The sequence below is a fragment of the Mytilus californianus genome, unplaced genomic scaffold (genome assembly GCF_021869535.1).
Source record: "Mytilus californianus isolate M0D057914Y unplaced genomic scaffold, xbMytCali1.0.p SCAF_7, whole genome shotgun sequence".
In the NCBI taxonomy this organism is placed as follows: Eukaryota; Metazoa; Mollusca; class Bivalvia; order Mytilida; family Mytilidae; genus Mytilus; species Mytilus californianus.
Genome location: NW_026262723.1, coordinates 97,910,584 through 97,937,273, shown reverse-complemented (window position 1 = coordinate 97,937,273; position 26,690 = coordinate 97,910,584). Strand labels below are relative to the sequence as shown.

General features: G+C 31.8%; 1 protein-coding gene across 1 annotated transcript; it reads right to left on the bottom strand.

The window, feature by feature from the left end:
- Positions 1 to 3,903: 3,903 nt before the first annotated feature.
- LOC127708821 (E3 ubiquitin-protein ligase CHIP-like) lies at positions 3,904 to 24,957 on the bottom strand. Its single transcript, XM_052213973.1, has 7 exons — positions 24,772 to 24,957; positions 16,354 to 16,552; positions 14,546 to 14,711; positions 13,582 to 13,660; positions 11,891 to 11,947; positions 10,060 to 10,176; positions 3,904 to 8,314 (listed from the first exon to the last, which is right to left on the bottom strand). The coding sequence occupies exons 1-7, from the start codon at positions 24,862 to 24,864 to the stop codon at positions 8,189 to 8,191; spliced, it is 837 nt and encodes a 278-aa protein (XP_052069933.1). The 5' UTR covers positions 24,865 to 24,957; the 3' UTR covers positions 3,904 to 8,188.
- Positions 24,958 to 26,690: the final 1,733 nt, after the last annotated feature.

Sequence of the window (26,690 nt, the reverse complement as noted above, 5' to 3'; positions counted from 1 at the left end):
TAGGTATCTTTCGCCTCTCTTTAACTAAAATAAGTTATTGTTACAAAATATCACGGTCTGAAATTATAACAGAAAAGAATCATGTTTAAGTGATGGAACCTAATATAGTATTAAGTCACATCTAAATGTAAACAGAATAAGATATAAGCCAACAGATCTCAATTATATGGAGGGCGTGGGGTATGTGAGCTTGATCACTTTAAAAATGTTGCCTTTGCCATAAACAGAAAAACTAACAAATCGAACTGCTTGTGAGGATTGCTTTCATTTACATTGTGAGATGCAAGCAATGGAACAAATTCAGGTAATATTTTGAATTGGATTTATCTTCCTTTGACAATAGCAGATATATTAACAAACCGTGCACTGTTTTTGCGACTTATGTAATCTTTGATAAAAAAAAATTGTTATACACAAATACATCATTTTTTTTCTTTGATAATTTTAGTAAATATTATTAACTAATTACTTGACATGGGCATGGACAAAGTGTTTACTCCACTGCACTAAGTAGATAAGGTAGAAATAAGGAAAGTTATATAGCTGTCAAGTCAGTGACAGGAGGGTTTTTGTTGCACTCGCTGAAATTTTAACCCAAATAAATAGGGAATGTGTCCATGGGACACAGATGATGCCCCTGCTTGCATATCATATAAAGTAATAAAGGGACATAACTGAAGAACGGTAAAAGTGACACTACCCAAATTTGTACTTGATTTGAGTTTTGTGGTAAGGGAGCTACCATTTGATTTTTATGAGGGGGCTAGGATGAAAAATTGTGTCCTGCATTTTTTTTTAGTTGTAATCTCAGTCCTGCCTAATTATTTTTCTAACTTAATCTTTTCCTGGGATAGAAAATCCTTAGTATTTCGAAAAATTAAAAGTTTTGTAAACAGATAATTATAATTATGACCATATCAATGATAATTCATGTCAACACAGAAGTGCTGACTAGAGGGCCAAGGGTATGACCAGCCCATTAAAAAATATCCACCCTACTTGCATAATTTTTTACATTTGATATAAATTCAACAACCTCTTATTATTCATAAAATATTGTTCAAATTCTATATGTTGGTGGCATGCACATCACTGATACGTGTGTAAAACAACCTGCACAATAGAAATGTCATATGGCAAAAAAAAGTTGCAATCATGAACTATGTACTCGTTACGTGCATTTCCATGGAGTACCGGTAATTTGGTCCTGTCCTCTCAGTTATGGTCCATTGACTATGAAACTTTTACACAGCTCACTTGTAAAAAGAGTTGCCTTTATTTACCATCAAAATTACTCAGACAAGACAAATCTCTCAAAAGAATATGTTTTTACTTATCAATAAGTATGCAGGAATTGTTGAATTTGCGAGACATTAATGTTTGGTTTTGAAGTTGTTTTGAGTTCGTGTAGTCAGTAATAAAGGCAAATCGTTCGTGGTTTCTAAAGCCTTTATTCTTAATATTCATATAACAATATACATAATATCACAGATGGAAAAATAAGAATATTCATACTCCTTACACAAAGATTTAACATTCAAACATATACGACACACATATCAATAAGTTAATTATAGACACAAACCATTCTGTTTATAGCATTTAAACACAGTAATAGCAATAAAACATTAAAATCCAAAATGAGATATGAACACAAATCGATGAACTTTTTTCATTACTTAATGACCAAAGATTTAATTTCCTTGGATTAAAAGTCTATTACATATATCCTTGTCATATTTGTCCAAACCATGACAAACCTTTGTATCTTAATCTTGCCACTTTTTGTCTTTTCAAAAAGGCCACTTATACCTATCAAATGGTGTGCCAAAACATCGAATATAAAAAAAAAAGTTTAACACAACCTTATATACACTTAATGGGACAGTGAGAAAGTGAACTGTTATAATTACTATTATCATTACTATTTGTCAAAGCTGTATAAAAAAACAACCTAATTGAGGCAATGAATGACATGTGGTGACTGACAAGAAATCATGGGTCCAATTTGATTCTTCCAATCCTCAGTAATCCTGATACCTTTTAGTTGACTTCCTAATTGTTAGTCCATATGTACAATGATTATCTACCTCTCACACAGCAAACCTCCCACTTTCTACTATCCATGTAAGTTTACTTATTGTAAGGTTTTTCTCAAGAACAAAAGGTAAAACTTCATTTGATCTACTGGTAAACTTTTCAGTATGATTAATGTGATAAATAAATGCTTATTCTGACTAGAAACAATAAAGGTGGAATACAATTGTATTTTATTTATATTTTATAAAAATGCACTGTTATCATAAAATCATATGTAACCCAAAAAAACACCCAAATTTTACATAACAGGTTTAGGGGTAACAAACCAGTATTTGAACAGCTGTCTTGAACTTTCTTGGATAATTTTTAGTTTTGTCAGACTGGAAGCACTGAATTCTTAAAGACTTTCACTACAGAGAGATTTTATGAAGAAGACACTAGTACTAGACACAGGAATATCAGCTCAAGTACAATGTACTATTCATCTTTGTGTATGAACTTATAAATGGTAAATTGAGATAGCCTATTTCTTTGGTATTTATTATTGTTCGTACATTGAAAATACAATATATATATAATTATATATAAATCCATACCATGTATATAGGCGCAAACTATTAATAGAAAATATACTGCATTTTTCTTTGATCTTTCATTCTATAAAATGAAAACATTGGGTATTGAAATACAATAGAAATATATATATTGACTAAAATTAAACTTTTTTTACTTATATGAAATATAATCAGTTGCTTTTATCTGCACTAAAATTTATTATAGAATATAAAAATAAGGAGATGTGGTATGATTGGCCAATGAGACAACTATCCACCAAAGTTCAAATGATGTGGATGGACTGTGAAAGCAATCATAGGCAACTGTATGGCCTTCAACAATGAAAAACCATACCGTATAGTCGGCTATAAAAGGCCAAGACATGAAAAACATGAAACAATTCAAATTAGAAAACTAACAGCCTAACCTATAACAAAACAATTTACGAAAAAACAAATATGACAGACAAGAACCAAGGACAACCACTGAACTACAGACTCCTGACTTGGGACAGGCACATAAAGAATATGACGGGGTTAAACATAGAATGCGTTATCACTGCAAAGCTGACCAGGCATTATTGAAACTTACATTCACAAAAATAATTATAAAAACACAGTCAGTCTAAAAGTTTTCACAGTGGAACTGGAAAAAGGTCTCTGTCTATATTGTCAACCTTTCACTAAAAATGTTTAATTTAATATACTTAGATGTCCATGTTGATAAAAGTAGAAAACAAATAAAAATCATCATCTTAAACACCTATTCTTCATTCATATTTTTTTACAAGTCCATTACAGTCCTTGTAAAATGCACTAGATTAAAGTTACTGATTTATATACAGTTCTCCTCATCATAATGTTTTGTATTTGTCAAACATTTATAGATCTTTTAATATTCGAACAAAATATGGCCTTTTCTTGAAAATGAAAATGTCAACAAATTTTCTTGCTTTATAATAAATAAAACTCCCATATTTCTTCTTAAATTAAAACCTCCCTATATAGCTACTGTCTAGAACTAATGGACAATATTTCTGATAAACATTACAAGATCTTTCATAGAAAAACGAAAAACTATAAAAGGTGATAGTAAAATTTATCAAGTTTCTTTCAAATCCCAAAGGAAACTGTAGGGGGAGCAATAGCATACAAAACATAACTATTTACTTTAAAAAGACTTCATATGGTATAACTTCTGTAACACTGACTTGTATTGTGGTTATAAACATCAAAATTCTGAATCAAACATCATATAATTCAACTTAATTCATAAGTGAATCCAAGCTAAAAGAAAAGAAAAGGGGGGAGGCAGAAAATACCAAGGGACATTCAAAACTTATGAAACGAGTAGAAAATGACAATGTTATTGCAAAAAAAGGAAATACTCAGAGACAAATAAGTCCACAAAACATTACAGAGAAGACTACATATACAATGTTTCTTCTTAGAGATAGGAAAACATAAAATCATATTTACCATATACTTCATTGTTTTAAATTACAACCATTAGCATTGGTGAAAGGAGTCATCAGATATCATTTTAAATGGACTTTATATGATTGTTCAGAGCAAGATTAGGCCTTATTGGCTTATGATTTCAATTTTGCAAGGACATTATCCTTTTATCCCTTAGGTGCTATGAATAGTACCAGTTCTTGACATTTATCAGATATTAGATTGCACACAAGAAATAAATCTAAATGGGCAATCTTGGAATTTTCTGTGCTATAACAGGTACAGTGTTATGCAATAAGTGTTCATCCCCTACAATTTTTTGCTTTATATTTCACACAATTACACATTTAAAAAAAATAATTTTAAAGGAATTAATGGCTGCATTTTAACAAAACATGTGTTGAAATTGTCTGAAGTATATTTGTTTATTTTGTCTTTAGTTGGTTTTGTTTTCTCCTGATTTAAGGACAGAGGGCACATTTTGTGGATGAAAAGCATGTTAGTGAGGATACTTTAGACCACAGGCTCTAAAGAGCCTGTGTCGCTCACCTGCATCTTCAACAATGGACTCTTTTTAGTAAAAATCATCATTAAAGGGGAATAACTCTATTAAGAGTTAACTGACAATTTCAGTCATATTAGCATATTTGTAGATCTTATCCTGCTGATAATTTTTCCTGTTGAAAGTTTTTATTTATCTATTATAGTTTTCAAGATAATAGGCAAAAAATGTTAAAAATTATCATTAAAGGGCAATAACTCCAATAATGAGTTGACTGAAGATTTCTGCCATTATGGGTAATTTGTGGATCTTGTCTTGTTGATCATTTGTGCTATTTAAAGTTTCTATCTATCTATTACAGTTTTCAATATAATAGGCAAAAATGGAAAAAATTGTCATTAAAGGGCAATAACTTCAATAAGAATTTGACTTAACAATTTCAGTCATGTTGACTTATTTGTAGAACTTGTCTTGCTGATCATTTTTGCTATTTGAAGTTCCTATCTATCTAATATAGTTTTAAAGATATTAGGCAAATACACAAAAAAAAATGTAAAAATTGTCATTATGAGGCAATCACTCTAATAAGGAGTCGACTGAAGATTTCAGCCATGTTGACTTAATTGTAGCTCTTATCTTGCTGATCATTTTTGCCATTCAAATTTTCTATCTATCTATTATAATTTTCGAGATAATAGGCAAACATTTTTAAAAATGGTAAAATTCATTATATATGAGCAAATAGGTAGAGCTTAACATTCTGAACATTTTTGCCCTTGTCAAATTTTCTCTTTTCATGGCGGTTTTCAAAATAATACGCAAAACTTGCATTTTACCCCTACGTTCTATTTTTAGCAATGTCAGCCATCTTGGTTGGAAGGTGGGATCATCGGACACATTTTTTAAACTAGATACCCCAATGATGATTGTGGCCGATTTGGTTAAATTTGTCCCAGTAGTTTTAGAGGAGAAGATTTTTGTAAAAGTTAACGACGACAGACGACAGACACCAAGTGATGAGAATAGCTCACTTGGCCTTTCTGCCAGTTGAGCTAAAAAGGACAAGTTGATCATGTTTAAAGATAAAAGATTGAACTAATTGATTAAATTCATGTATAACTGCTGGGTTTAAAGTATCGGGGTTGTAAAATGCTTTTTTCAGTTGTTAAAAGCCATCATTTGCTTTGAAAAGTATCATAATTTTCTTTCGGGACACAAAATTGCATAATATACAACTATAAAGAGAAAGGGCAGAGGGGCAACACTGTACCTGATCTAACTGTTTAGATGTCAGATAGGACTCGAAGTTTATTCTGAAGGAAGACAATTTAGGTATTATTTATGACAAAACTATTTCAATTCTTGGAATTAATTATTCAATTTGAAAAATGAAACTCAACTAACAATATTTCCTTTTCATATTAATGTTGATGTCTTGAAATGGTTTAACAAAATAATGTCCAAAAAAGGGGAAGGGAGGGGGGGTTATTATATCAATTTTATGATCATTTCTTCAGTTGATGGTTGCAATAAGCTTAAAGCCTGTAGACATTTAGTAAAAAAAAAACATCAGTATACCAACCCTCTGATTCTTTCAAGTTTTGATTGAATAAGTCTTTTTGGATTCAGATAAAATATTGAAAAGTTCTATAAAAAGATTTTTTTTTTTAGAAAATTGACTGATGATGGCAATGATAATGATAATAATAAGGTAATCATGACAATGATGATACTGAGGAGGAGAGGGCTGATAAAGATAATGACAAAAATGACGATGACCAATATGATGATGATGACAAAAATGACGATGACCAGTATGATGATGACAAAAATGAGAATGACCAGTATGATAATGATGACCAGTATGATGATAATGACTAAAATTACAATGACCAGTATGATGATGATGACTAAAATGATGATGACCAGAATGATGATGATGAGGAAAATGATGATGACCAGAACGATGATGAAAAATAACGATGACCAGTATGATAATGATGACAAAAATGATGATGATGACAAAAATGACAACGACCAGTATGATGATGATGACAAAAATGACAATGACCTGTATGGTGATGCAGTAAACTAGGGGCTCTCAAGAGCCTGTGTCGCTCACCTGATTCTACTTTGGTTTTTTGAAATCATGTAAAAATAGATTAAAATCATAACAGATACCCTAATAATGAGTGAGGCCAAATTTGGTTTAATATTGGTCCTGTAATTTAATAAAAAATCCTGGTGGCCATCTTGAACAGTAAATCGGCAACAAAGTAGCAACATTTCATCAGCACCTCATAAGAAACATTTATGCCATGTTTGGTTTCATTCCATTCAGTGCACCTCTAGAACATGTAGAAGAAGCATTTGTATGTATTTCCCATAGGGTCTTATGTTAAAGGAAGTCCCCCCATTGGCGGCCATCATGGATGAAGGATCAGATTCAAAGTAACAAAACTTAGTCAGCACCTCATAAGGAACATTCATGCCATGTTTGGTTTCAATCCATTCAGTATGTGGTTCTCTAAAAGAAGACATTTGTATGTATTTCCCATAGGGTCCTATATTAAACTAAGTCCCCCGCTGCAGCCATCTTGGATGATGGATCAGCTTCAAAGTAACAACACTTGGTCAGCACTCATGTCATGTTTGGTTTCATTCCATTCAGTGGTTCTCTAAAAGAAGACATTTGTATGTATTTCCCATAGGGTCCTATGTTAAACTAAGTCCCCCGCTGGCAGCCATCTTGGATTATGGATCGGCTTCATAGTAACAACACTTGGTCAGCACCTCATAAGGAACATTCTTGCCATGTTTAGTTTCATTCCATTCAGTGGTTCTGTAAGAGAAGACATTTGTATGTATTTCCCATAGGGTCCTATATTAAACTAAGTCCCCCGCTGGCGGCCATCTTGGATGATGGATCAGCTTCAAAGTAACAACACTTGGTCAGCACCTCATAAGGAACATTCATACCATGTTTGGTTTCATTCCATTCTGTGGTTCTCTAAAAGAAGGCATTTGTATGTATTTCCAATAGAGTCCTATGTTAAACTAAGTCCCCCACTATCTGCCATCTTGGATTATGGATCGGCTTCAAAGTAACAACACTCGGTCAGCACCTCATAAGGAACATTCATACCATGTTTGGTTTCATTCCATTCAGTGGTTCTCGTTAAAAGAAGACATTTGAATTTATTTCCCATAGGGTCCTATGTTAAACTAAGTCCCCCGTTGGCGGCCATCTTGGATGATGGATCCACTACAAAGTAACAACACTTGGTCAGCACCTCATAAGGAACATTCATGCCATGTTTGGTTTCATTCCATTCAGTGGTTCTCTAGAAGAAGTTCAAAATGTAAAAAGTTAACGACGACGACGGACGACGGACGCCAAGTGATGAGAAAAGCTCACTTGGCCCTTTGGGCCAGGTGAGCTAAAAATGACGATGACCAGTATAAAGATGCTGATGACAATAATGATGATGACCAGTATAATGATGATGATGTCAAACTGAACATCCCTGCTTTTTTCACGAAGCCTGATGATCCCAATGCTTCTAATCTCGAGTAGTATACTTAATGTATAAAGCTCTGGTTCATTTGATACTTAATTAAAACACCACATATTTCAATAATCTTCAGCCCAGGGATTTTCCTCTAAAAATGTATCTATTACTTCCTTCATTGCAAGGTTTGGTATAAGTTGGTCCTGTGTCAGATCTGTGCGAGTTACTGGGTCAAAGTGTCCAACTCTCTGTAATGTATAAATATAAACATAATTTGGCATTGTTTATATTTAGTGTTACCAATTCTCCCTAACCTTTCTCCTTTTAAGACTTCCAGAATTTGAAATAAGTCTAATTTTTAACATCTGATTCTGCCATTGAAGTATATTTTCCCTCCAATCACTGAAATTTTATTATTTTGGTTTGGTTGCAAATCTTGATTTGCTGTATGCAATGGCATAATCTAATGTATCGATTTTATTGGTACATGTACAAATAAACAAATAATGATTGAAAACCTACAAGATTGTCGGATTCCACCCTCCTCCTCCTTGATTAATACCAATAATCCAATTTCTAATAAATTATCATTAAACACAGAGCTAGCTATAGGCCTTGTCTGCTTTGAAACAAAATAACATAAGATAATACCAGTAACTTACCATGAATATATACTTCTTAAACTCTCATAATCAGAATTTCATTGAAAAATATTAATACTTCAAATTCATTGGAGCACGCCTGATAAGTGAAGCCTTTAGATTGAGGTAAGCCATTTCAATTGATATTTTATAGTGTGTCTTTCTATGTTGTGATGTAACAGTATTGTTTCAGATAATGTGAAGATTGGCGCCTATTAAAATGTTTAAACCCGCTGCATTTGTTTGCACCTGTCCCAAGTCAGGAACCTGATGTTCAGTGGTTGTCGTTTGTTGATGTGGTTCATAAGTGTTTCTCATTTCTCGTTTTTATTATAAATTAGACCGTTGGTTTTCCTGTTTGAATGGTTTTACACTAGTCATTTTTGGGGCCCTTTAAAGCTTGCTGTGCATTGTGAGCCAAGGCTCCGTGTTGAAGGCCTTACTTTGACCTATAATGGTTTACTTTTACAAATTGTGACAAATTGTCTAATTGGCACTCATACCACATCTTCTTATATCTACTTAGTCTTATTGGAATGAGATATTCAGATCCTAATATAACAACTTCCAAATATCAATGGTCTATCAGATTATAAATCAATCTTCACTTACACACTTAGTCAGAAAATCTGAATAATGTCCAAATTCCAAAATCTTGGAAAAGTGACCAGGTCGGGCATAACAGACTCCACATAATGCATAAATGCCAAATTACAAATGCAAAAGCATACAAAGTAGCATAAGTAACCTATGATAATAAAGTTTTCCTTGTTCTCAAATTGGCTTGACAAAGCTCATGTTATAATTAAAACAGTACAGAAGTAAAAGTCATCTTATCAGAGCTATTGAACCATGAAATATGTGTTATTGTGATCTCCACATGCAAACACTTAAATACCAAAATACACCTGCAAATCATATACTGTAAATTCAGAAATTATTGCATGCATTTATTATTGCGATTTTGTCATTTTAGACTAAAATGCAATTTTAATTTTTGCGATATAGAGAAAAATCCTGTTTAATTAATATAAAAAATTTCAAAAGTTTTAATTATTGCGATTATAACCCTGTCGCATTTTTCCCATAATAAAAACATCGCAATAATTTCTGAATTTACAGTATATTAGTGTAGATCAATGATATACTGAATATTAGATGTGTAAAGTATTCAAATAGCCCTCCATTACCACACCCCACATTAGGTTGAGATGTGAAGAGAGATGACAACACAGACAAATAGATGCATGATTTTAAACAAATAGATAAGAATATTCTGCAATATTTTAGAATGCTCAAACCTAGTCCACAAGTCTAATTATTTTCAAGCATATAAGTAACACAGTATATACCTGTAAATGTTCCACAATATCCTTTTTATCATATGTAATTCCTGAGGGTGTAATGACTGGTTCCCTCATCAATTCAAAACTTATCTTCCCACATAAATAATCAGGAACATCTCTTGTCTGAAATAACAGAAGTAATACTAAAGATATAAATCACAGGAAAGACTGCTTCTTTATACCCATTTATTTCTATGGTCTCCTTTCTTCCTTAGTGCTAGTATATATTGTAGAATTAGTACTAAAAGTTGAACTGGCCTGGATATTAAGCAAGAAATAACACTGATATTACATATATAATCTTTCTTTTTAAAAGAGTAAAGTGAGGTCTGTTGAATAAAAAAAATAAGATAATGCAGATATATATCTAGAATATATTGTAGTAAATATAAGTCAGCATAATCAATTACATTTTTTGCTTGTTTGACACGGCTTAAGATAACTTTCTACACATTCTACAAATATCAAATAATGCCAGATCAAGTGTACCACACTATTATTGCAGGTGATGCAAATATTTACAAAAAGTAATTACAGACAGAGTCAGTCTCAGTGGTCTCTAACTAGTGTTGGATAATCGGTTGAAATTACCAACCGATTATCTATTACTATCAGTTGACAGCAACCAACCGACTATCTGTTATGATGGCATCATTATACCTTGCCCTTTTATAAAATGAAATCATGCTTTTAGTCACATTGTACATGTCTAATGCGTATATTCCATATCATTGCAGAGTTTTCTATGTTCATATTTGATCTTTTGTTTCCTTTTCATATTTCAATTAGCAATTAAAACAATGAATCAATAAGAATCCAGATTCAGATTGAACATATTTTGTCTTATAATTACAACATTTATTACCAACAATGACACTAAAATTTCTAAATTTCAATGGTATTACTCACATTATAATTTCAAATACATAGCTGTACAAATATTTGAATGCTTCGCATTAAAAATAGATATATAAAGTATTTAACTTTAAGCAATTTAAAATTAATCAAAAAATAAAACAATGCATTTGCATTGAAATATATACATTTAACTAAGGGGATCCAATCAATGACTGTTAATTCGTATAGAATGCTTATTTTTCACTTTTGTGATCATTATTCTTCTGTCAGCTGTGTCATTCATGCTTCTGTACTTATAATTGCAAGAATGAGGAATTCTTACATAGTTGATCTCGATCCGGGATTTGTATATATTTCAATGGCGGACAAACTGGGAAAATTTACCAAAATAAACGATGTATGACATGCAATTTGGAAAGGAATATGACGTTTTTGACGCAACAAATGGATGAAACATTAATAAAAGGAAATTTGCACCACGTTCTAATGTAGCAAAAAATTTATTTTGTCTAAAATCAGAATGATTTCATGTATGCTCTCGAGTAACAAGTACCGGAATTGAAAGAAAGTATTTCATAAAAAGTTATTTATTTTAAATAACATACTACTAGTATCAATCTGTAGAGTCAATGCTTTTACCACGTTTATAAAGAAAGAAATTGGTTATGTCTTCGATTATAGGATGTTTGACATTGTTATTGTCATCGACTGATAATTTTCGTTACAATTTGTTTGACTGCACATGTACATGTAAAATGCAAACCGGAAATGGACCGGAAGTTGATATACTATAACGACAATCGATTGAACAAAATCCCAATCGATTATCGACATCGCCAGGCCCAACCAACTGATTTCCGACTTCATCTGATCATCGGAACAACACTATCTCTTATCAATATTTTATAGATTTCTTCTTTATTTTGAAAAACTTGAATATGTATGTTTTCATTTTAAATTCACAACAATTATGATCTACCTTTCGTCTGTGATCTAACTGAGAAAATAACTCATTTACGTCTTTTATTCTTTTGTCCTGTAAGAAGTAAATAAGAAGTTGTAGTATCAAAATTTACTCAATACTAATTTTAAAACTACTCAACAAGCAGTGTGGAATGTAATTAAAACTAGAGGCTCTAAAGAGCCTGTGTCGCTCACCTTGGTCTATGTGCATATTAAACAAAGGACACAGATGGATTCATGACAAAATTGTGTTTTGGTGATGGTGATGTGTTTGTAGATCTTACTTTACTGAACATTCTTGATGCTTACAATTATCTCTATCTATAATGAACTTGGCCCAGTAGTTTCAGTGGAAATTATTTTGTAAAAATTCACAAAATTTATGAAAATTGTTAAAAATTGATTATAAAGGGCAATAACTCCTTAAGGGGTCAATTGACCATTTTAGTCATGTTGACTTATTTGTAGGTCTTACTTTGCTGTACATTATTGCTGTTTACAGTTAATCTCGATCTATAATAATATTCAAGATAATAACCAAAAGTTGAAAAAATTTCTAAAAATTACCAATTCAGGGGCAGCAATCCAACAACGGGTTGCCTGAATGGTCTGAAAATTTAAGGGCAGATAGATCTTGACCTAATGTACAATTTTGTTTTGAAAGATTTGCTCGAAATGCTTTTAGTTTAGATATATGAGCCAAAAACTGCATTTTACCCTATGTACTATTATTAGCCATGTCGGCCATTTTGGTTCGCGGGCGGGGTCATCAGACACAATTTTTAAACTACATACCCTAATGATGATTGTTTACAACTTTGGTTAAATTCATCTTAGTAGTTTCAGAGAAGATTTTTGTAAAAGATAACAAAATTTACGAAAAATTGTTAAAAATTGACTATAAAAGGGCAATAACTCCTTAAGGGGTCAACTGACTATTTTGGTCATGCTGACTTATTTGTAGAACTTACTTTGCTGAACATTATTGCTGTTTATAGTTTATCTCTATCTATAATAATATTCAAGATAATAACCAAATACGGCAAAATTTCCTTAAAATTACTAATTCAGGGGCAGCAACCTAACAACGGGTTGTCCGATTCATCTGAAAATTTCAAGGCAGATAGATCTTGACCTGATAAACATTTTTACCCCATGTCAGATTTGCTCTCAATGCTTTGGTTTCAGAGATATAAGCCAAAATCTACATTTTACCCCTATGTTCTATTTTTAGCCATGGCGGCCATCTTTGTTGGTTGGCCGGGTCACCGGACACATTTTTTAAACTAGATACCCTAATGATGATTGTGGCCAAGTTTGGTTAAATTTGGCCTAGTAGTTTCAGAGGAGAAGATTTTTGTAAAAGTTTACGGACGACGGACGCCAAGTGATGAGAAAAGCTCACTTGGCCCTTTGGGCCAGGTGAGCAAAAAAATGAAACCATTTTTTTTTTTTAAATATAATGATAATAAGTACATAGAGACAAATAATTTGAAAGAAAGTTAAAAATTTCTCATTTTCATTCCAAATGTGGCAAATATAATGACACACAATATACAATATAATGAAGTTGTATTTTAAATTCCTTTAATTTGTGTTAAAACCTTTTTATCTTCTATGAAAGTATAAATTAATGATTGTAATTTAATAGTGCCAATTTCACTTATACTGAAACCCTACCGGTAAATAATATTGTGCATTCCTTACATTATCTTCTTCTAATGCATTCTGTACTTCTGTAAAACTTTCTTGATCAGAGGTTTCTTCAGAAAGTTTTTCAAGTTTCCTGTAGAAGAATTGTTGTCATGTACATTAAACTTTATTTATTTATCATAAGGTACAAATACACTGCACTGTTTAATAAATGCAATACACTGATCTGTAGCATAGTCTATATAAAAATGTAATAAACATAAATGAAATTTTTACTTCTTTTTCAAAAAAAGACCGACAATATTTCTCTTTTTATATGATATATATTATATTTTTCATATATACTGTTTATCAAAATAACAACTGATTTATAAGTAGTTTTCAGTAACTGTGAGTACTCTTAGACTACTTTGTGTCTTTTGTCTGTTTTTCTTAAGTTTTTTTTAGTGCTTCGTGCCGATCTGATAACTCAAGCTGTTTCCAACTGATTTTTACAGTTTGTGTTTATTTTGTGTTGTGTTGTGTTGTTAGTTTGTTACACCCCTGTCTCAGGCTAGTTTGAAGGTTTAGCGCTCGAAAAAACATGTTTAACCCTGCCACATTCTGTATGTGTCTGTCCTAAATCAGGAGCCTAATATTCAGTGCTTGTCCTAGGTTGCCGTCTGTCATATTTGTTATTTGTTTATTGTTTTAGCATGAATCAGTCTGTTGGTTTTCTCATTTTAATTTTTTCATTTTGTCATGTCAGGGCCATTGTAGCTTACTGAATTCGTTTTGCTCATTGTTGAAGACTGTAAGGTGACAAATAGTTGCTTACATCCACTTCATATGGTTTCTGGTGGAGAGTTGTCCCATTGCCAATCATACCACATGTTCTTATTTATATATAGCTAAGAAAGGGAACTTGATAATTAATAATAAATGTTTACAGTAGAGGATCCCTTGAGTTTCAAAACTGCATGACAAATGATATAACATCTGTTAATAATACTTCTAATCTCTTGTAATAAAAACTTGCCTCTTTTTATCTTCAATAATGAGATTATTTATATAAGACTGTAATTCTATTTCCTCTTTAATACGTTTTTCTTCTATAGCATTCCATCTTCTTTTCTTGGCCATTCTAAGAGCACCTGCTATATCATCTCCAAAGTTTAACTTTTGTTCTTTGGCTAAATCATTTGCTGCGATTGCAAAAGAATAAAAAGGTAACATAAAATATGAAGGATTGCTTTCTTTATTTATCATTTGACATGATCTTAACCCTTAGAAAGTCAAATGAAACATAAAGAACCCAAAACGATGGGTAATGGTCCCAACTTGTTGACTCTATCTGTAGGCAACACTAAAAAAACCTTAAACATGGAGCAAGTGCTTTTCAAAGAAAAATAAATTGCTTCGCCGAGCGCAGCTGGATATGACCGCAGAGGTCCAACCCTGAACAGTTGGGGCAAAAATGGACACAATATTCGTGCTTGATACAGGTCTGAATATGGATTGAAATTAAATGTTTGACACATAATAGGTTTCTGACACAAAATAACTGTAGTCAAAGAACTTAGAATTGGTTATATGATTTGAATTTATATTCAATTTTTTGCTTTTGTGCAATACACTATGCTGTTGCAAATTGACAACCCCCCCCCCCCCATTTTTTTCACCTCCCCTCCCTCTCCCCTTTTTCCAAAAAAAAAATCTTTCCCTCAAGATATGGTCATTATCTCAATTCAAATTTCCAATGGAGTTTGCAACCATAATTACCCATTTAAATACATCATACAAGTCTTAAAATAGAAAATGACATACATAATCATGTCTAAAAATAATTTATCTTTACTCAGCATTTGTAATAGTAACTTCTAAAAATAAATTGACAGCTAATCACCTCAAGACGATACAAAATTTCTTTCTCCATAATTTTAAAGCAGTGTAAGGGAGGTAATCCAAATTTAACATTGTACTTAAAAGTGATTGTCCATTAACAATGGAAACCCTTGTTTTTCCCCCTTTTTTTGCCCCTAATTCCTAAACGGTGTGAGCCATTACCCCCCAAAGCCAATCCTAACCATCCCTGTGTGGTATGGAAACTTGTTGTACAATTTCAGAGAGATCCATACACTGTTCCACAAGTTTTGTCTGAAAACGAGAAAAATGCTTATTTGGGCCCCTTTTTTGGCCCCTAATTCCTAAACTGTTAGGACCATAACCCCAAAAATCAATCCCAACCTTCCTTTTGTGGTTATAAACCTTGTGTTTAAATTTCATAGATTTCTATTTACTAATACTAAAGTTATTGTCCGGAAACCAAGTGTCTTAGGACGATGACGACGACGTGATACCAATATACGACCACAAAAATTTTTTGCAGTCATATAAAAACACGTATTGCCAACACAAGACAACGTCCCTTACAAAATGTATTTGCGCAACAATATCTATTATATAACTGTTAACACAAAGATATGCACTGAAATAAAACTAAATGTTTAAAAGCTCTGAAGTATTGCTACATTGTAACTAGAAACTGAATCTATCAGAACAAATGTTTCATAGCAATAACCATAAGATGGTATACATGTACATTGTCATTTTAAAAGAGCATTTTTAAGATTTTTTTCAATGAATTTAAATCAAATTTTTTATTCTTACTGTTGTCAATGTGTGGCCTTCCAAACGTTTTAATGGGTTTAAATTAGTTTTCTATTTGTTTGTGTATTACTTGAAAAATAATAAATGTAATTCTTGTTTATCACATTTTAAGCATTAATAAAGAACTTCTTATTTCTGAATTGACTGAATAAATTTTCAATTTGTATAAAGATTTACCTCTCATCAAACTTGCAATAGCTTCATCATACAAGCCAAGCTCAACCAATGCTTGTCCCATGAAAAAATGTCCTTTCACTAAAGATCTATCTAAATCTAAGGCACGACGGCAATCTTGTTGAGCTAAATCCCACTTTTTCATTTTTAGATAACATAATGCTCGATTTGTGAAGTAAGTTGATGTATTAGGACTTTTCAACTGAAAAAAAAGACATAAATGTCAATTAAGTTAATTTTCTCACAAAAAAATTAAATGATTTTTTTCTACGTATCATTTATTGAAAAGAGTATGTGACCTATTTGTGACATTTGTGAATAAGAATTGTACTCACTTATTTTAATAACCCCCCACTCCTGTTAAAAAATAATTTACTTAAATTTTTCCATAGCCTGTAATATCCTTTGATGTTTGAATATTATACTAAATTAAAGAAGACAAGATGGAAAGTACCCTAAGTACTAATACCGTGAACCTAATAAATCTCTTGAGTTTTTTATTGTGCTAACTTCTACACACTTAGAAAACATTTGTAATGTTATATTAATCAAAGATCCCTCACAAATAAAAAACATCAATAAATGTTTCTATGGCCACGACCCCCCGCCACGTGCAATAAACAGCTGTGCAAAGTGCACATGTGCAGCCCTTTCATGGCATATTGAAATTGTATAGCATTCACCAATCTCAAAACCTGAGTATAAACTTTGCAGTAATTTGATCCAAGCATACTAGACTAACTAAAGCTACATGTGCAGCATGACATTTGAAAAATCACCTTAAATCTGACGGTTAAGGTTCAATATTTGAAGAAAAAAAATCCGAAATTTTTTTAAATCAAAAGGTAATAAAATGCTCCGCAGGGCGCAGCTTGATATGACCGCAGAGGTCGAACCCTGAACAGTTGGGGCAAGTATGGATACAACATTCAAGCTTGATACAGCTTTGCATTTGGATTGTGATTAAATATTTGACACAGCATAGGTTTCTGACACAGAATGAATGTGGTCTAAGAACTTAAAAATTTTAAATTGGACATTCACCTATTATGGTCCAATATCCAAAATCTAAATACATGGTTAGATTCAGCATATCAAAGAACCCCAAGAATTCAATTTTTGATGAAATCAAACAAAGTTTAATTTTGGACCCTTTTGACCTCAATTTGAACAAAGTTGATAACGGGGCCCAAAAATCAAAAATCTAAATACATGGTTAGATTCAGCATATCAAAGAACCCCATATATTCAATTTTTGTTGAAATCAAACAAAGTTTCATTTTGGACCCGATTTGGACCAACTTGAAAACTGGGCCCATAATCAAAAATCTAAATACATGTTTAGATTCAGCATATCAAAGAACCCTAAGAATTCAATTTTTGTTAAAATCAAACTAAGTTTAATTTTGGACCCTTTGGACATAAATGTAGACCAATTTGAAAACGGAACCAAAAATTAAGAATCTCAATACACGGTTAGATTCGGCATATCAAAGAACCCCAATAATTCAATTTTTGATGAAATCAAACAAAGTTTAATTTTGGACCCTTTGGACCTCAATGTGGACCAATTTAAAAACGGGGCCCAAAATCCAAAAACTAAATACACGGTTAGATTCAGCATATTAAAGAACCCCAAAAATTCAAGAATAAAACCCCATTGAAATTGGTCAAGAAATAAGCAATTTATACGAAGTATCTTCTTTTGCACAATACTGTGCAATTAAATATTTCTTGCTATTGTGCAATACTGTACAATTGACAATTTCTTGCTATTGCGCAATATTGTGCTATTTGATATTTCTTGCTATTGCGCAATACTGTGCAATTGAAGATTTCTTGCTATTGCGCAATACTGTGCAATTGAAGATTTCTTGCTATTGTGCAATACTGTGCAATTGAAAATTTCTTGCTATTGCACAATACTTATTATATAATAATTTACACATCCTGTTTGGTGTGTATCTCCTACCATATCATTATTATTTGCTTTTAAATATAAATCAGAAATAACCAATTTAAAATGGAAAATTTTAAAAGAAAAAAAAAAGGAAAAAAAGGAAAAAAAGGAAAAAAAAAAAAAATCCCCCCCCAATTTTTTGAACCCCCTTATGATTCATCACCCCCAAACTTAATCCCAGCCTTCCCTTTGTGGTATGGTACCTTGCAGTACAATTTCAGAGAGATCCATACACTTGAACACAAGTTATTGTCTGGAAACTAGGAAAATGTGTTTTTTGGCCCCTTTTTGGCCCCAAATTCCTAAACGTTTAGGGCAATTACCCCCAAACTCAAACCCAGGTTTCCCTTTTTGATATGGAACCTTGTAGTACAATTTCAGAAAGATCCATACACTTACACACAAGTAATTGTCCTGAAACTAGAAAAATGCTTGTTTTTTGCCCCTTTTTGGCCCCTAATTCCTAAAATATTGAGGCAATTACCCCCATCATCAATCCCAGCATTCCCTTTGTGGTATGGTACATTGCAGTACAATTTCAGAGAGATCCATACACTTGAACACAAGTTATTGTCTGGAATCTAGAAAAATGCCTATTTATGGCCCCTTTTTGGCCCCCAATTCCTAAACGTTTTGGCAATTACCCCCAAACTCAATTCCAGCTTTCCCTTTGTGATATGGAACCTTGTAGTACAATTTCAGAAAGATCCATACACTTACACACAAGTTATTGTCATGAAACTAGAAAAATGCTTGTTTTTTGCCCCTTTTTTGGCCCCTAATTCATAAAATTTTGAGGCAATTACCCCCAAAATCAATCCCAGCATTCCTTTTGTGATATGGAACCTTGTGGTACAATGTCAGAGAGATCCATACACTAACACACAAGTAATGTCTAGAAGTTACAATAAAATGCTTCGCTGGGGCGCAGCTTGATACGACCGCAGAGGTCGAACCCTGAACAGTTGGGGCAAGTATGGACACAAAATTCAAGCTTGATACAGCTATGACTTTGGATTGTCATTAAATATTTGACACAGCATAGGTTTCTGACATAGGATGAATGTGGTGTAAGAACTGGAAAAAATTTAATTTACCTATTATGGTGGAATATCCATAAACTAAATTGTTTGTTAATTTCAATATATCAAAGAATATGTAGAATTCAATGTTTGATGTAATGTAATAAAGTTGAAATTTGGACCGTTTTTGTTCAATGTGGACCAATTTGGTAACATGTATAAATAATCAAAAATCTAAATACATGGGAGCCCATTTAAATACATCATAAAGGTATTAAAATAGAAAGTGACATCATAGTCATGGCTAAAAATAAACAAAAATCCTTAATCAGCAACATTTAAAGTAATATCTAAAAATAAAATTCCTTTGTAACCATAAAAGCCCATTTAAATACATCATAAAGATATTAAAATAGAAAATGACATCATAGTCATGGCTAAACATAGCAAAAAACCCTTAATCAGCATCATTTAACAGTAATATCTAAAAATGGAAATTACATCATAAAGGTATTAAAATAGAAAATGACATCATAGTCATGGCTAAAAATAAACAAAATCCTTAATCAGCATCAGCAACATTTTATAGTAATATCTAAAAATAAAATTCCTTTGTAACCATAAAAGCCCATTTAAATACATCATAACAGATATCAAAATAGAAAATGTCATCATAGTCATGGCTAAACATAGCAAAAACCTTAATCAGCATCATTTAACAGTAATATCTAAAAATAAAAATTTCTTTGCAACCATAAAAGTAAAAGAGAAAATGACATCATAATCATAGCTAAAAATAAACAAAATTTTTTTTTATTGGCAAATTTTAAATGGAGTTTATTATACTAAAACAATAAATTTGCAACCATAAACATGATAAAACCCCATTTAAACACATCATAAAAGTATTAAATAATTCAACTACATCATAAGGCTATAAAAATAGAAAATGACTTCATAGTCAAGGCTAAAGGTAAACAAAAAACCTTCATCAGCAAAATTTTATATTGGCAAATTTCCAATGAAGTTTATTACACTAAAATTGTTGGCAAATTTCCAATGCATTTATTAACAATAAAGTTATTGGCAAATTTCCAATTTACATAATTTAAAAGCAGTGTAGATGAGATATTTAAATGAGTTTGAATTACCAACCTTACACTGCTTTTAAATAATGTTCTTTACTCAATTATTTGTCTATTAAAATGGAAACCCTTGTTTTTTAACCTTTTTTCCCCTTATTCCTTAAACATTAGAGCCATAACCCCAGCCCCCCCCCCCCCCCCCCCCCCCCCCAAAGCCAATTATTACTTTCCAATGTAACCTAAATTTCCAATATACATAATTTTAAATTTCAATTCCTCATGATATATAACCGTATCATTATTATTTTCTTTCATATATAAATCTGAAACAACCATCTTTAAATGGAAAATTTTAAAGAAAAAAAAAGGAAAAAAAAAAAATCCTACCTCCCACACATTTTTTGATTCCCCTTTTGATTCATCATCCCCCACCTCAATCACAACCTTCAATTTGTGGTATGGTACATTGCAATACAATTTCACAGAGATCCATACACTTGAACACAAGTTTTTGTTGCAAACTAAAAAAATCCTTATTTTTGACCAATATTTGGCCCCTTATTCATAAATGTTTGAGCAATTAACCCCAAAACTCAATTCCTACTTTCTCTTCGTGATAAAAAATAACTAACTTAAAATGTAAATTTTTAAACAAAAAAAAAAGGAAAAAAAAAATTACCCCTTTTTTGACCCCCGCCCCCCTTATGATTCATCACCCCCACCCCCCTTTCCCCCCAAACCAAGCTCAATAACAGCCTTGCCTTTGTGGTATGGTACCTTGTAATATAATTTTAGAGAGATCCATACACTTGAACACAAGTTATTGTCTAGAAACTAAAAAATGCTTATTTTAAACCCCTTTTTAGGCCCCTTATTACTAAACGTTTTGGGCAATTACCACAACACTCAATTCCAGCTTTCCCTTTGTGAAATGGAACCTTGTAGTAAAATTTCAGAAAGATCCATACACTTACACACAAGTTATTGTCATGAAACTAGAAAAATGCTTGTTTTTTGCCCCCTTTTGGCCCCTTATTCCTAAAATTTTGAGGCAATTAACCCCAAAATCAATCCCAGCATTGACCCTTTGTGATATGGAATCTTGTGGTACAATGTCAAAGAGATCCATATGCTAACACACAAGTTATGTCTGGAAGTTACAAAAATGCTTATTTTTGGCCCCTTTTTGGCCCCTAATTCCTTAACTGTTGGTACCATAACCCCCAAAATCAATCCCCACCTTCCTATTGTGGTATTGAACCTTATGGTAAAATTTCATAGAGATCCATTCACTTAAACTAAAGTTAGAGTGCGAAAACCATTGTGTATTCGGACGACGACGACGCCGGACGACGACGACGACGCCAACGTCATACCAATATACGACCTCAAAATTTTTTTGCGGTCGTTTAAAAATGCTTATTTTTGGCCCCTTTTTGGCCCCTAATTCCTTTACTGTTGGTACCATAACCCCCAAAATCAATCCCAACCTTCCTTTTGTGGTATTGAACCTTGTGGTAAAATTTCATAGAGATCCATTCACTTAAACTAAAGTTAGAGTGCGAAAACCAATGTGTCTTCGGACGACGCCTGACAACGACGACGACGCCAACGTCATACCAATATACGACCACAAAAATTTTTTTGCGGTCGTATAATAATGTACAAAAATGTACCTTTTGTTTTACCATTTCCGACAAGTGTTTTTTTTTCTCCACTACAACTGTTTAAGAATACTCAAGTTAGTGTACAACATGTGAAAAATTAACTAAAATCTGACAGTTAAAAAATCCTGTACCTCTGGAATGACATAATCAGAAAAATTTCAAATTCAAAAGGGAGTTTCCTTCAACCAATAACAGTGTAATTTTTTAAGTAAATCAATCTAATCATACACAAGTACAATGTAAGTGTGCAATATGTGAAAAATTGCCTGAAATCTGACAGTAAAGTCCTGTAACTCTAGAACAACAGACCAAACATTTTCAAGGGACCTTTCTTTCATCAATCCTAATGTTGACTTAAAATTTCATGAGTATTGTATAAAGCAAATTTGAGTTATTGGTTAAAATGTTGACATACAGACGGATGACCAGACAGACTGGTGTACCGTAATATGTCATTTACAGGTGTATAATTACAACATATCTAGTAAAACAACTCAAGTATCACATTATCAATATAAAATATACATGTATACTATACATGTACTACCTTAAAAGTGAAGAGATTATTAGGACTAACAATACTAGAATACCCTCACACGCCATTGGGATATAATATACAGGTCAGGCATAACCATTTTTAATCATGTTAATTGGAGGAATGTACCACCATTTAACATATATACATGTACATACTAAAATAGACCAATCGAGGTATAATGCTGTTTTCTTCATAATAAATCCTTAAAAAAAATTTGAACGTCATTGCACATTTCAATTAAGACTTTGGTGAGTACATGTATTCGCTTGCAGTATTTTTTCATAAGGCAAATAATACTTGAATTGAGGTATAATCCACTAGTTAATCATTAGGTCATGCCATGGCTCCAAATAAATAAAGGTACATAAGTTTGTCAGAACTCATAGTAAATTTTGTGGGGTAAACTCTGCCATATTTGTCAATTCCTTATGATGAACCTTAGATTGATTATGAAGAAAACAGCATTATACATTGTACATGTTACTCAATTAGTCTAAATGTATCTTAGTTTATGTCAAAAGGGAAATATAAATGTCAATTGAGTTATAATCACCAATTAATGGTTATTCATAACATTATTCTTCAGTGAAAGTAGTTTTCCCTACCTATTTCATCTTACTTAAAACAAGAAAACAAATCTTTTTAAAGAAAAGATGTCATTAGTTATTCTTAAGTCATTTTACTTCTTTTTGTGTTTTAGGGTATCTTGGGGGTAAATCTAAGAACCCTTTCAGAGCTTTCATTGAATCTAGTCAAAGTCTTTCCGGCCAATTTCATCCAGACCATACATGTATTCAGAGTGGATATCGATCCAGAAACAATTTAGAAAATACTTACAAGGGATAAAAATTATACATAATGGACTTGTAATAAAATTATACATAATGGACTTGTAATAAAATTATACATAATGGACTTGTAATAAAATTATACGTAATGGACTTGTAATTCATAAATATTAATGAATTTAATGAATAATAGCGAAGATGGACCATAAAATGAATTTTATGAATACATTGTTATACATGTAGCAAGACATTTTGTTGAATAATATTCTTTTAAATATATAATTTTTAGTGTAAAATATTAAATTTATCACCCTATATGTGGAAATGAGTGCATATAAAGCATTTATGCTGATTATGATTTTATTAGAAGTTATCAAGACTATTAATATATTTCTGTGTATGCATAATTATATTAAAATCATATATCACGGAAGCTAGTACCATCAACTTTATTCAAAAGTAATCAGTAATTTTTCAAATGATTATGATCATGATGATCTTAACAGGTCTTTCAACTGGTGTAATAACATTAGTTACACACACAACTGTACAAGCTGTTTCCCAAGCTGATGCATACAAACTTTGTTTTTGTTAATGCTATAATAACTACTCAAATTGAGAAATGTTGTTTGATGAATGTCACTAGTCATCAATACTGACTGTTTCCTAAAAAATATTCCTCAAATCATTGGCGGAAATTTACACAAATTTTTCAAGTGCATATTCCATTTACAATGAATCAAAAATGTCACAAAACCCTTCAATTTTATAGTTATAATTCAATTATTTTCATATGGGGCCGGAACGACTGGAGGCCAGATCATCTTTGTGGGGACAACCTGATACCCTCTCAGAACTGTCATACTGAAGAATCTGGTTCAGTCTGGAGGTTTGAAATTGGTTTATTTGTGCTAATAGTAATAAAATTACAGTTATTAATGTGTTATTTTATTAATATGTATCTTTGTAAGTCAATTAATAACTGTAAAATTGGTTTTTGGTGCATATCATGCATATATCAGTTGAACATCAGATTTCCAGCAATGGTGACCCTGGAGTCTGGAACAGCTTTATTGTTGAAAACAACTTTTAATTGTAAATAAATAAACCCATTTTTATAAGCCTCCAGACTCTACCAGACTTCTACACTGACTACAGGCTCTGTTCAGTATGACCCTTTCAGAATTGTTGTATTTTATTGAGAAAGAACACAATATTCTATAAATACCAGCATTTTTTTTGGTGTACCAGTGCTGCGTTTGCCATATATACATGTAGACAATCAACAAAATATGCACAAGTGCCTATGCGTAAAATTGGTCAAGTGTTGTTTTTTCATAATTATTAATTCATTCACTTACTATAGCCTTTGAATAACAATTAATCGCCGAATCAAAACTTCTATTTGCAAAATATTTGTTGCCTTGATTTTTAAGATCTGCAGCAGCACTCATATTTAACGCTCAGAGAAAATTAAAGAAGAAATCGGGAATTTTAGTAAGAAATCAAGATTTTTTTCCTTAAATTCAAGGTCAAACATGTAGTTGTACCAAAAACGAAAATCCTCGTGCTTTCAAACGTTTTTGCGCCCACAAAATTATTTACAACGACGGCTTAACCATGTAAAATATTCCGGATTTTGCAGCTAGTCTCATGTGTCTCATCAGAGACATATAAAATTGTATTATATATGTCTCTGGTCTCATGTAACTAACTAACTAACTAACTAACTAACTAATTTTATTCAGTATAAAATCCAGCACAAAAAGATTCGCTGAAATAAATGAAAACATAGAAAAAAATAAAACTAAAAAGAGACAGCAATTTTGTGACGTATAATAAACAATAGACAAAACACACACATCAATTATCATGGCAATTATTCCCACTGATGATCACTGATCAATTTCTGATCATGATATATTTTAATTAGACTGCATTTAAAATCTTTTGAGAACATCAGTCTCCATACATTTCATTAAATATCTGAATTTATTAAAATTATTTAGATTACAAAAACATGGTATACATAATATTTATAACAACGCCATCATAAAACTTTTTCCTATCGTCTTGATAGAGGTTGCATTCACATATGAAATGAAACTCATCTTCAATTTTGTTATCAATACAATGTTTACATATTCTTTGACCCAAAGGTGTATTATATTATATCTGCCTTTTTCGATGTGTAAATTATGGTTTGAAATTCTTAATTTACGAACTGTCTAATATATTGTTTCGAGATATTGGGAACTTTGTATAAGTCTCAGGTTTATGTATATGTCTCTGACTACATGTACTATGTCTGACTGTCATAAGGTCGAGAGCATATGAAATATTTATTGAGTGGACAAATACATTCTTTGTTATAATAATGATAATATTAACTTTATTGGCACTATCACACACACTAACAATAAATGGTTATGGCAACACAATGCAGACACACTTCAATAGCATATGTACAATGAAGGAGTGACAGTGAATATTAAGTATAAGAAAAAGAAAACACAAATCAAGTATCTTTTGCCAACAATGAGTTTCTTACTAACAAGCACTCATTCAAGTAATTCACAACAATTTTAATACTGTTGTTGAATTGTTATTTAGAATTGATTTAACTTCAATCTGTTGTTCAATAGAAGATTATTGAATTTTTTAATGGGGTTATCTCTCAAATATTCATAGGTAGAACATGTAGTTCATCTTAAATGTCTCCATTGTTGCAGCAAAGACATATCCTACTCTGCTTCGGTATATATTTAAATATTGTCCTCTTTCAACTGATAAAGTATGAGCACTTATCCTTAACTAACACAATGTTGATCTATATCACATTTGGATTTGCATTGATCAACATATGAGGGTCTTATATTTGGTTTATATAATATATTAAAGAAGTTTATTTTTTTTATTTTGATTGATGCCAGTCTCTTGCCTATGAAAGGCTGTATCTTTGATTCTCTCTTTAATGTGCTTTAAATAAATTTTAATATCAAAAGGTTTTAGATTAATAAAATGAAATCCAAGTTTTGAAATAAGATTTTTCACATCTATTATCCGTGAGTTGTTTTTTTTTTCAGTTGCTTTGTATGTTTTTATGAGTGAATTATTAGACTCTAGTATATGAAGCCAATACTTTATTGCTGAAGATTTTATTCTGGTATATAAGGGCAATCTGTTCAGCCCCGCTAAGCATGTAGCATTTGATGTTTTGCAATGGACTCCTAGAATTTCTTTAATATATTTAAATTGCAAGTGGTCGAGCAAAGGTATC